The sequence below is a fragment of the Micromys minutus genome (genome assembly GCF_963924665.1).
Source record: "Micromys minutus genome assembly, chromosome: 4".
NCBI classification, from domain to species: Eukaryota; Metazoa; Chordata; class Mammalia; order Rodentia; family Muridae; genus Micromys; species Micromys minutus.
The window spans coordinates 6664123-6676874 of record NC_137973.1 but is presented as its reverse complement, the minus strand read 5'-3'; the positions used below and the strand labels follow the sequence as shown (position 1 = coordinate 6676874).

General features: G+C 48.6%; 1 protein-coding gene across 2 annotated transcripts; it reads right to left on the bottom strand.

Moving 5' to 3' along the window:
• Positions 1 to 5792: 5792 nt before the first annotated feature.
• Positions 5793 to 11703, bottom strand: IL12A (interleukin 12A; the record flags this gene model as incomplete). 2 transcript variants are annotated; one of them, XM_080915878.1, is made up of 7 exons in its annotated part: positions 5793 to 5948; positions 7913 to 8056; positions 8150 to 8191; positions 8266 to 8307; positions 9104 to 9217; positions 11120 to 11253; positions 11688 to 11703. In XM_080915878.1, the coding sequence occupies 7 exons, from the start codon at positions 11701 to 11703 to the stop codon at positions 5793 to 5795; spliced, it is 648 nt and encodes a 215-aa protein (XP_080772004.1). The 2 variants fall into 2 exon arrangements, with proteins under 2 accessions (XP_080772004.1, XP_080772005.1); XM_080915879.1 differs by lacking the exon at positions 8150 to 8191.
• Between the last annotated feature and the right edge of the window lie 1049 nt (positions 11704 to 12752).

Genomic DNA, 12752 nt, shown 5'->3' with positions numbered 1-12752 from the left:
GGTAAAACACTAATGGTCCTGTTACAGAAATAAGGACACGAATGGCGTGAATGAATTAGGGGAGCTTTTGGTCTTTGCTTTAGTTTCAAAACCTGTTTGAGGAAGCATTTTACTTTCGTTTCCGGTCTCTCTGGGAGACTCCCGACAAGAACGACTTGAGAAAGGGTGGGTTTGTTTGGCTCCTAGTTGGAAAGGACACAGTCCACAGGGCTGGGAAAGGTTGTAGCAGCAGTGGCTGCGGTGGTGTCGCGATTCCATGGGTTACCTCATCTCAAAAATACACCTTTCAAAATCGTGTCAGTCGGTGGGGACCAAAACACCTGAGCTTTTGTGGGTGCATTTTATATATAAACCATGATAGAAGATAAAACTTACCAGGAACATGCACAGAAAAAGCACCCAAAAGCGGGGTGGCTGTGTCGGCAGCCACTGAGGAGGGAGGTTTGGGGACGTGCAGTTCAAGTCCACTGGGACCCCGAGCTGCCTCTGTTGGGGGCAGTGTGGAACGGATCGTGCGATGTTTGCTTGATGTTATGGTTTGGATCAGAAATGGGGTGCGAAGGCTCAGTCTTGGTGGCATGCTGGTGGCATTATGGGAGTGGCAGAAACTAGAAGCTGGGCACAGTTGGAGGACAGAGGCCGTGGGGATTCTATAGGGACCCTACACCCCACCCTTTTGCTCTTTGCTTCTGCTCCACCGTGAGGAAAACTCTACGCTCCAGCGCTGCCTCCAGCCTCGTTTCTACTTCTCCATAAAGGGGTGCAGAAGCAACGGAGTGAATATCCCGGAACCCCCGCGAAGCTTGGTTGACTCTCTGCGCTACCCACCCGCCCCAGCATGTGTTTCTGACTTCCAGAGCCGAACAGGAAGGAAGCCACATCCGCCACTGTGGTGTGCTCTGTCAGCAAGAGATTATTTTTAAAGTATGGTGACCACTTAACCCCTCCAACCAGATACTGAAATTATTATTTTTTTTACAGCAGGCACAGTTATTTCGAAGGAGCTAAGCACACGTTTGTAATGTTTTACCTTTACTTCTGGTAACTGGGAATAATCAATGAACAACACTTTGTTGACTGTTTCTTTGTTTAGAAAAGGAAATGAGAAACCCAGGGAAGTCCATGGCACATTTTAAAATTTTTAATTATTTTATTTATTCACATTCTAGTCGTTGCTATTCTCCAATACCCCCCTCCCACAGTTCCTTATTCCATTCCTCCTCCTCCTTTTCTCTGAGAGGGTGCGCTACCCCCCCCCCATCACCAAACCTCCCCCTTCTGGGGGCCTCAAGGCTCCTGAGGATTAAGCACATCTCCCACTGCGGCCAGACCAGGTAGACCTCTGCTACATATGTGACGGGCCCTGAAGCAGCCTGTGTAGGCTCCTGGTTGGTGGCTCAGTCTCTGGGAGCTCCTGGTGGTCTGGGTTCCCTGAGACTGCTGGTCTTCCTATCGGGTCATCCTCCTCTTCAGCTTCTCCCAACCTTTCCCTAATTTAACCACAGGGGTCCCTGACTTCAGTCCAGACAGTGGTAGGGCTTCTCAGAGGCCAGCCATGCCACCTGTAAGCACATCATAGCACAGTAGTGTCAGGCCTTGGTGTCCCCCCCCACCTCCCCGAAGTTGTCACTGGACCTCCTTTTCTTCAGTCTCTTCTCTGTCTCCCGTTGTTGAGTGCCAGGAGCTAGAGGCACACGTATATGAGTCATGTGACTCTTTCTGTACTTGACGTTCTCTAGAGAGGTGAAGCGGCCCAGAAGCCTTGGTCACTGCAAGAGCTTCGTGGTTGTGGGGAGGAAATGGGGCTGACTGTGGCTTTGATACGGGCGGAGAAAGGTACTTTGGGGACGTATACTTGGGTTTACTGGTACAAATGAGCATCTGCTTCCAAGCCTCAGGCTCCTCTGTAGAGTGATGGGAGAAAGCACACACGGTACTCAAAGCGTTAGGAGTCCACAGATGTGTTCTCTGATGTTCCCTCGATACCCTGGTTAACAGCCCCCCCGTCCCCCACACGTTGGTGCTGAAACTGAACCTGGGACTCTGTCCAAGGCACCCAGAGCCACACCCTCAGTTCCACACTGAAACTTGATTTTTAAAAAAATTATCTTATTATGTTTGTTTTATTTTATTGGCAAAGTAGAGTCTCATGAAATAGCCCCTTCTGGTTCTTCTACCTTGCAATCCTCCTGCCTCAGTTGCCTAATGCTCAGATTCTAGGTATGCACCATATACTTGCTATTTTAATATCAAAACAAAGGATACGTGGACACAACTGAAGTTTTTATTCTTTTTTCACCAAATGCATTTCAATGGACTTGGTGGTAAACATTTCATTACAAAAAACTTTTGAGGGTTAGAAAGAAACATCCAAAACTGTCTGTAGTGGATGTGGGGTGTTCCCACATTAAACTGAGTTTTCCCATTTGTTTCTGCGATTTTGTTTTTCCTTGGGAGATCAAGGAGCCTTTGGCATCTCTTGAGTTTTCCAAATCTTCCTTTGCACGTGTGAGCGGGCCTAGGCCTCTTTCCCCAGTTCTGAGGACCCCATGTTTTCTCTGCTGATTCTCTGGGGAGTTCTTCCTCTGTGTTGGCAGTGTGACCGGGCTTGTTTTCTTTGTAGTGGGGCATTTAGGTCAAGGGGACTCCACGGGCTGAGCCTGGGCAAGGGTTTAAATGAGGGACTTGGTCTAAAAAAATTCAGGCTCTCAGCCTTTGTTCTTGGAGGGAGGGGCCTTGCCTTTTGCTAGTGTCTTTCCCAGGCAGCCTTTTTCCTGAGCGCCTTGGATGGTCCAGGGTCTTTGTCTGCTAAGCCTTTATTTGGCCCTGCCTGGTGGGACCTCAGAACCTTGACAGTTTGATTTGGAGCACCCTTTAGGCACCTGCAGTGTCTTATTTATTTGTTAATTGTGTGCGTGCTTTTGAGACAGGTCTCAAGGCTGGCCTTGAACTTGTGATGCTTCTACATCTACATAGTCGTGAGTGCTGAGATCACAGGCATGTGCCCCGACTTCTGACTCCACCACCGTGTCACTGAGTCCTCACAGCAACTCTGGGAATTTGGCTTTACTCTTAAATTCCAGTGAAGAAACAGCAGAGGGTTTAATCACTTTGTCTGAGCTGCGATCCCCAGAGACAAACAATAATCCTTGAAATTTACTGAGATTTGTTGTGCACTGAGGGCTAGGCAAATGCTTTGCCTGAATCATTTTATTTAACCATCTCTCTGACCCTTGGAGGCAAGTTTGAGTACTGCCTTCATGTCTTGGAAGAGGGCGCAGGGAGGGAGCCATTACAAGCTCGGTCCGAGTACATACACATTGCTGCACATATCTAGGAAGATGTGACAGCTAACTATGGAGTAGGGGATGGAATTTCACATGAAGACCTCACTTGGGCCATTTGGGTTTGCTTTTGTTTTGTCTGAGATATGGTCTTAGGCTGACTTTGAACTCACAACCTTCCTGTGGTAGCCTCCCAAGTGTGGGTGGGGATGGCAGGCCTGTACCACCATGTCCCCCTTCGGTCATTAGGGAAAACCAGCTACTCCACAGCCTGTTAGAGTCTCTGTGACCCGAGCTGCTCAAAGGCAAAACCCCTCCCTGGGAGGAGCCCCTGCCCGAAAAGAACCTGCAGTTACCAGATTCTGGTGACGCTGGCCTCCAGCGATTTCTGTCTGATGCTGGGCAAGAGTGAGAACCTAGACAGTGACTGTCACAGTGACTGTCACAGAGGAGAGGCCACACTATTTTTCTCTGGAGCCCTGGAGATGAATGGGGGATCTGGTGGGAAGAAACAGCTTAGAAAAGGCTCCTCTCTAAAGGCCTGGGAGCCCTTTTCTATTAGCAAAGGAACACAGTTATCCCAGAACCAAATGATATGACACTCCTTTTCGGGACTCTTTAAAGTCACGTGGCTTAAAGAACTAGAAAGACAGAATTAATATGAAGACCAGAAGGAAGACAAGTCTTAAATCAAAGGAAGGCAATTATACGTGGGGTTCAGGAAAACATTCTACATAATTTAGACAAGTAGAGAGCGTTTCTGTTTGTAATTTTAAAAGGGCTTCCCTCTGAGAGCCCAAAGGTTCACACAAATTAGAATAATTTAGAGAGCCCCACAGGACACTTTTGCCACGTTGAGGAATATGATAATGTATTTGTCTAATGCACAGCAGGTCATGGCCTGAGCTTGTCAGGGAAAACATTTCTGAATGTTTTGCTATGAGATTCAAATGCTGAACAAAAGTAGTAAAGCAATCCTTAAAAACTAATTCACACAGCCACTTGAGTACTGAGACCAGCCTGGTCTCCCTGCACAAACAAGATTTGGGGGACTGGGAAATGAGTCAGAACATTCTGGCTATGTTTTTTTCTTCCCCATGTATATATTTGTAGTATATACTGTGTAATGTGTTCAAACGTGTGTAGACGCATAGGTGTGTGCATGCACGTGTGGGTATGGAGGCCGGAAGGAGTTGAGTGTCTTTCTTGGTTACTAGTCACCTTGTATACTGAGGCTCGGTGTCCCACTAAGAGTCCATTAGCCTGATCTGTCACCTCAGCCTTGCTTCAGCTGTCTCCAGTCTACCTGACGAACACTGAACCAAACTCTGGTTGTCACACTTGTGAGATGAACACTTTGGCCACTGAGCCATCCCCTGAGCCCCATTGTGGACGTCTTTGCAAAATTGTTTTGTTCAAATGACATCGGAATTTTTATGTGGTTTTTGTGTGTCTGTTTTGACACAAGCTAGGGGCATCTAGGAAGACAGAACCTCAGTTGGAAAAAAAAAATGTCTTTAACAGTTTGACCTATAGGTAAGTCTGAGGGGGATTTTCCTCAATAATGATTAATGTGGGAGTGCCCAGCACACTGTGGGCGGTGCCAATCCTAGTCTGGTGGTCCTGGGTTGTATAAGAGAGTCAGCTAAGCAAGCCATGGAGAGCAAGCCAGTAAGCAGCATCCCTTCATCCTCTCTGGATTAGTCACTGTCTCCAGGAGCATGCTCTGATGTCACTCTCATAGACTATAAACTGTAACATGACACACGCCTGCCCCCAGTTTCTTTCGGTCATGGTGTTTGTTTATCAGAGTGCAAACTGAGACAGTTTTCTTGCAGCGTATCTTAGAACATTTATACACTGTAGTTAGCTGGGCAAAGTGACAGTCAGGTTTGAATCCAGCATTCAGGAGGCAGAAACGTTTTGATCTCTGCTAGTCAGAAGCCTGCCTGATCTACGCAATGAAACCCTGTTTAAGTATTCAAATAAATAATCTATAGATAGATAGATAGATACTCCAAGAACATTTGTGAAGTGCTTTTTTTAAACTTTATTAGAACCACAAAATAAGGTATGTTTCATCTGATAAGAAATATTATAATAAATAGAAAATAAATAAATATAAATAGTCTCACATACTTCCATAAGTATAAAATATAACAATAAATATTTTAAATAAGTGGTGACTGTGTGTTTTCATAAACACTTTGGTACGGAAATAACAGCTTCGCAGTTACTGCTCTTCCGCTGACACACTGAGGGACGACATATTCTCTCCTTAACAGTATTTTCATGAGAACTTACAAACAACTTGTAAGTGTGAGAGACATGGAGGGGACCATGCTGAGGTGGCTGTGCCACCGTTCGGGGTGTGAGGATGTGAGTGAGAGGAGAAGAGGAATGTGGAGATCAACCAGGCCAAGACCTCCTGATTCTTAGCCCGCCTCCTATCAACATTTCTTTGGTCCCTGTTTTGTGTGGGTGCTCTGGGGGAGGGCCTCGGGCCTTTCAGGAGGAGCTCAGGTAGCTCATCACCCTGGTGATGGTCGTGACGCGGGTGCTGAAGGCGTGGAGCAGGATGCAGAGTTTTATTTTCAGTCTGTAAGAATCTGCTTCTTCCACGGGAGGTTTCTGGAGCAGACTCTCGCTGTTATGATTCAGAGACTACAAAGAAACACCAAGCTCAGCGTACATCCAGTTTAACCTAGTCCCTCATCACACTCCTAGACCCTTCTCACATCTCCGCCTGCTGTGTATCCGCAGGAAAAGAGGGAACAAGTACTCTTTTACAAGCACATACCTATGTCTTTAATGATCTCTGACAAGACCCCTAAACTGCCCAGGCAAAAGGAATTATCTTTAGGGCCCGTCTCTCGGAAGGTATGAGTCTATGATTGCATCTGCAGCAATCGCTGGTTAATTTTTATAAGTTATGTTAAGAAACCCTGTTCATTTAGAAGAGGGAGCTGGGAATGGGTGGGGGGAAGGGCTATGAATTTGAGCTACTATCAGCAACAGGCCTGTTTCTGGTCGAAATGCTCTTTGTGTTAGATAAACAAATAGTACCTTGATTTCATGTTTCCCACTTGATCTTTTGATTTCATAATATAGATAGAATAAGAGCTTATGTTTCTATGATTTTAAGAATTTTTTGCTTGCTCCTCACAAAATCCTGAGAGACAGGGTGTTCAAAATCATCCTGTTTTAAACAGGCAGACAGGAGTTAACTCAGCCAGCATAGCTGGTTGGTCCCCGGTAGGCCTCTTTCTACTACCCAAATCACCCGACCTCTGGGCTCGAACATGCGATATCCATTACAAATCTCTGCACGGTAGGTTGTTTGACACCTGCATACACTTCACTGTCTTTCAAATAAGTCGTCTGACAATATGTAATGTCCTGTATGGAGACATCAATAGAGAAAACCATCTCCAGCCAGATTGGCCAGTGAGTAAGCTTGTGGTTGTCTCCTGGACTGATGGTTGATGTGGGAAGGCCTGGTGGTCCTGGGTGCTATACAAGGTAAGCTGAGCCAGCCATGTGGTGACGGCAGCCTCCAGGGTTTCTCTACAGCGTGAGCTTCTGCATTTCCCTGGACGATAGACTCATCCTCTCTATAAGATGAAATCAGCCCTTCCCTCCCCGATTTGTTTTTGGCCATGATGTCTTATCGAAGAAGTAGAAACCCTAACCTAGACGGCATGGACGGAATGAAAAACAATTGCTTTTCAGACTGAATTTTGAACGTATTTGAACCCATGCCTTGGCTGCCAAGGCGCTCATCTCTCTCATCTGCATATTTCTGTGCTGTGCGCTACATTATTGAACGGCAAGTTCACACAGGTGCCCAACACTGAATTTCCCTCGATGTAAGATCACTTTTCAGTTTGGTCACATTTTGGTTCAAAATAGATTATAATTGGACACCAGCCCCACGTGTTCCTCCTATTATATTTGAATATGTGTGCAGCCCCTGACTGTCTAGCCTGTAAATTTCAAAAAGGACACATGTATGTTTGTGTGAATTATATGCACTCACACATGCACATATCGGTCCCTACACAGTGCAAAGGCCAGAGAAGGGGATTCTGTGACTCTCCATCTTATTCCTTTGAGGCAGGGTCTCTCCCTAAACCTGGAGGTTTTTGTGGCTCAACTTGCAGCAAGAAAACCTCAGTGGCTTTCCTGTCTCCTCTCTCTGGAGTTAGAGAGCAGTTCAAGACCACAGGGACTCCAGGCCGGACTCAAGTCCTCATGCTTGCATAGCAAATGCTCTTAGTCACAGGACTGTCCCTCCAGTCCTAATCTTGAACGTTTAAGAGAAGAACGTATTAAAAACAAAAATCCCTTTTGTAGGAGACCCTGGCTCAGCCTCTAAAGCTTCCGTTCCCCTCTGCACAGACCTTGTTTGCTTGTGGGGACGGTACGAGCAAAAGCATTTGGAAAGAAGCTTGATTTCTATCATGACGTCGACAAGTAGGAGGTTTGCATCGACCCTCGTTTAGAGGGTCCCCTTAAGGCTGTCTTGGTAAATGTAACCCCGCAAGGCCTTTCTCGGTTGGAGGATGTGAGGTGGGAGGGGACGTTCAGCATGAAAAAGGAGTCTGACTGACAGGAGGAAGCCGTACCCGCATCAGCTCATCAATAGCTGTCAGCATGGTTCTGTCCAGAACGATCTGCCGATGGTTATAGCTCTGAAGCGCCGTGTTAATGGCCTGGAACTCTGTCTGGTACATCCTCAGGTCCTCATAGATGCTACCAAGGCACAGGGCCTAGATGGCAGGACAAATGGGGAAGGACCCATTGAGATGGGCTGGAACAGCATGGCCCTGCTGCACTTCAGAAAAGTGATGCATGTGGCTTACCATCATCAAAGAAGTCTTCTGTGGAGGCAGGCAACTCCCCCTCTAGAGGAAAGAATGATCAGGCATCAGTGTTACGAATTCATCATGAGGAAGAAACCTGTAGATTGATTACTTACTATTATGGAAGAAGTCTCTTTAGTAGCCAGGCAACTCTCATTCTAGAAGAAAATCAAAAAGTGAGGATGACATCATCATCATCATCATCATCATCCTCACCAACACCTTCACAAGCCATCATCATCATTACCATCATCACCATCATCATCACCATCATCATCATTTATATTATGAAAGGGTTTCTATTGTAGCCCCAGCTGTCCTGGAACTCACTCTGTAGACAAGGGTGGCCTCAAACTCACAGAGATCCTCCAGCCTCTGCCTTTTGAGTGTGAAGATTAAAGGCAGGCGCCACCTCTTCCCATTCATTCTTAACATAAATCTCTCTGGTATATTTTTTTCTCAGCGTAACTTTTCATTCCAGTGAAGAGCATGAGAAACATCGCCATCATAAGTACTCCTGGGTGGACTCGTGTGGTGTTCCTGTGTGCGCGTGTGTGAGGGACGGTCTTTCGGGTCTTTCTCAGTCGCTTCTCCAGACCTTTTTCTGACGCAGGTTCTCTCACTGACTAGACTGGTGTAGACATCCCCGTCTGTCTCCCCTCACACTGCGAGTGAGTAAGTACTTTACTGACAGCCCCCCCCCATTCCTTTTAAAGATGAAATCTTGCTGTGCACCCTTGGCTAGGCTGGAGCTCCCTGTGTGCACCGGGCTGGCCTCCAGCTTAACAGAAACCAGCTTTCTTCTACCCACTGGAATTAAAGGTCTACCACGGCCAGCTCACAGTGACCGAGTATCCTTCAGCTTCTAGAAGCATTGCCCCCAAACCCTCACATTTGGCAGCTGAGGTCGGCTGCACAGCTCTTTATTGTGTTTTGGGGGTACGTCCTCCATACCTTGTGCAGTTCCAGTGGTAAACAGGCCTCCAGTGTGCTGGTTTTGTCCCGCGTGATGTCCTCGTGATCCACGTCTTCGGCACCGCAGGAGTAGTGCTTCAGTTTTTCTCTGGCCTGGGAAAACCATGAGGAGAGGCTGAGGTGGCTCTGGGCAGGACAGCTGGCATTCCCTGAGACTGGCAGCCCAGCAGGCAAGCAGAGCTGAGGCGGGCCACTTTCAACTGTCATCTCTGGCCTTCAGGAAGACTCTTCATGAGCTGAGAAGAAACTGACCGCCCCACGCTCTCCCTCCCCCTCCCCCCTTTGCCAGCAGGGTAGTCTTTCCACCATTTCAACACTGGGGTGGCCGCGGCTGTGCGAATCAGCATCAGAACCGCACCGTGATGCTGGCTTCCGGTGAATCCTGTTGTTTTTCCTTTTACCAAGCAGCTGCACCCTCTGAGTATCTTTTTTCTTTCTTTCCAAGTCTAACTTCCAAAGGGGAAACTGTTAAAGTCGCAGCTTGCTGGCTGGAGCAAGCTTGCAAGTCCTAAATCCGAGTTGAGCTTTAATTTACGTACACAGGGACAGCCCCCCCCCCAGGGGATGCTGGGAAGCACCACGGAACAGAATTACACAGCACATTAAGAAGTCAACAGCTCCCTGATGGGAGGTTGAGCTAACTTTGCCATTCAACTGTGCTATCGGGGTATGACAAAGGACGGACACGCGATGTGTCCTCCTAGACTCTCAACCAGAGAGCAATAGTGACTCAGCCTCAGACAAGGCTGGACTGTAACCCCAACACCGGCCATTGGCAGTCAAGGAGAGAGGAGCATCTAGTTGACTTTGATCTTTCATCTAGTCTTCATCCCTCCGTACCAAACCTCACCCCTGGGACAACATTTCCTCAGGGAGCCCTCCTTTAGTTTTTTCCCCTTAATCTTAAGTTTCCATGACTACACATGTCTGCCTGCATGGATGTCCACATCATGTGCACAGTGCCCACAGCGGCCGGAAAATGACAGAGTCCCTGTGACCAGAGAGTTACAGATGGTTGGGAGCCATCATGTGGGGGCCGGGAAACTCCAGACCTCTGGAAGAGCAGTCAGTGCTCTTAACCATTGAGCCATCTTTCTGGCTTGGGAACCCCACTTAATTAAGATTGAGCTTTGAGGAAGAATCAGCAGCGCATTGTGCAAGATTAGAAGGGAAGAAAGGAATTCACCAAGGTCTGGCGGAGGGGAGCTTATCTGGGGATAGGACAACAGACTAGAAGGACCCTTAAGAAATGTTTAAAAACACAACAGAAAGACAGGAGCTTCCTTCCTTCCTTTCTCTGTCCCTGCATGCTCCTAAATGCATGCCCTGTTGGGGATAGAACCTGGGCGCTCATCGTAATTACGTCAGAACTCTACAGCAGAGCCTCAGCCCTAGCAGCTGATGTCTCGGACACATTAGCATTTTTCTGTAGCTTTGCCTCAGAGTCAGAGGAAACCGTGGCAACGCTACGACAGAAAAGGCAATTTCGCATTCAAATATGAAACCGGAGAGAAATGAATAGAGCTGTGACTAAAACTGGATCACACTCGCTCCAGAAAAACGGAGGGTAGATGGGACATCTGATGTCTGAGTCCTCCCTGAGGTGTGTCTGTCCGGTGAGGAACGGCATCACTGTGCTAGACGCTGGTGGGCAGGACAGACAATCGAACTCCTCTCCATGGCTTGTGGCACACAGAGTGTACCTAGTACCTGCCCTGGAGCACCTGATAGGACATCAGCCAGCCAGGCAGGCTGGGAGGGACACTGTACCCACATCCCCCTGTGTAGACACAGCCCACACTGATGCCGTTCTGATTTATGACCATTCTTTCTTTCTCTGGAGCCACAGTTTCCTTTAGATTATATTTACAAGGGTTGAAAAGTTTCCTCTACTCTTCCTGCGGGCTACCCACCAACTAAGGCTCTCCAGCCGACACCAGACAGAAGTCATTTCAACAGCGGAGCTCTGAAGCCAGGCGGACACCAGAAACTCACCGTCTTCACCATGTCGTCTGTGGTCTTCAGCAGGTTTTGGGACTGGGTAAGACACTTGGCGGGTCCAGAGGCTGGTAAGACCCTGGCCGAACTGAGGTGGTTTAGGAGGGCAAGGGTGGCCAAAAAGAGGAGGTCTGGAAGGGAAAAGGGGCAGGTGGAGCTTGCCAGCCTGGTTCTGACCTGCTTCTTTCTTCACTGGCAAGTTTTACCATCCATTCATTTTGGGTACTGACCTCCCTCAACCCATGATTTAACCCCTTCCTCGGAGCTGACGGATTAAGCAAGACCTCACAGGTCTTGACTGGGGACCGGCTGAGATCAGCATTTTGCTTACTCTAGCTGGGTTTAGTTTTCTCCAGTGAAATGGGCATAGCGGTAGCCCCCGGGGTTGTTCAGTGAGGAGGCCATGCCCGGTGCTGCGCCGTCTAGCACGCCATTCTTTTCTTCTTTCCTTTGGCCTGCATCTGCTGGCCGCCCCAGTCCGTCCCCCTTAGTGGGCCAGGGCTTCCGTCCGCTCTTTCCTCTTCCCTGATCAAGTCACCCTTGTGCCCAGCCCGTAGCTACTTACAGCGTGACTGACACATGCTGGACCAGCTCTGAGAGGAGCAGCTGGATGCCGAGGGTGAGGAGGTTGGAGCAGTGGCCCTGGGGGACACATTTTTATAATTGTCTGGATAGCGGGCAGGACTTTCCCAGGACTGTGTCTCTTGCTTTCTCTCTCTGTCTCTAAATCAGCTTCTCTCAAAGATAAGTGCGTTGATCCGCCCCAGGGCGGGTGACGCTTTCGAATTAACTCTCGGAGTGCCCGACGGAGGAGATTCGGGACCGTCCCCTCGCCCACCGCACTCAGAGCGAAAGCAAAACCGGCTTGCTCACTGCTCTTGTCCTGGGACAGGTCTGTGTTGCTCCACTACACCCCTAAACCATAGCACGATGCCCAGCGCCCCCTTCGAAGAAGCACAAGCTACCCACTTGTCTCTCCACCGGGGACACGGAGTCTGGCTCAATGTGTTTTGCAAATGTGTCCTGCCTTGAACATAAAAAGGAACAAAACCGGCGTGGTGGCAATATATCACTTAAAACTCCGCTCTGGCGGTTTTGATTCAGTGCGATGGCTGAACAGGATCTGGGGAGAAAAAGGCCCAGAGAGAGCAAGGCCATCGCTCTACAGGAGCCTAGGAGGCAGCCAAGGCTCCTGCAAGCCTTGGGATCTGCAAGGGGGCTGCCAGTGGGGTGCATCCTGTGCTAGGTCTGGGAATCAACAGGTAGGGAGACAGAGGGGAGATGGGAACTGCAGGCTGTGGCCCTGGCGGGAATAGAGCTGGTCATAGCCAGGAGATTTTGGACAACATCCTTAGCCTTTCTGGAATGTTACCATAGAGACATCCTTGGATGTGAATGATGGACAGGTCCCACCAGCAGCGATGTAGAAGCTGGATGCAAGGGTCCAGCTCAGATCCAAGGGAGTAGATGGCTGGATATGACCATAGCATGGCTCATTCGCGATGGAGAGCAAAGGTGGGCTAAAGGGATTCCAAGTGTGGCAAGGGGCAAAAGCTTGGTAACCTCCCAGGCTGAATGAGTTTGGTCCCAGCAGCGGAGTGTGAGAGTTTGAAGCCTGCACTGACAAGTC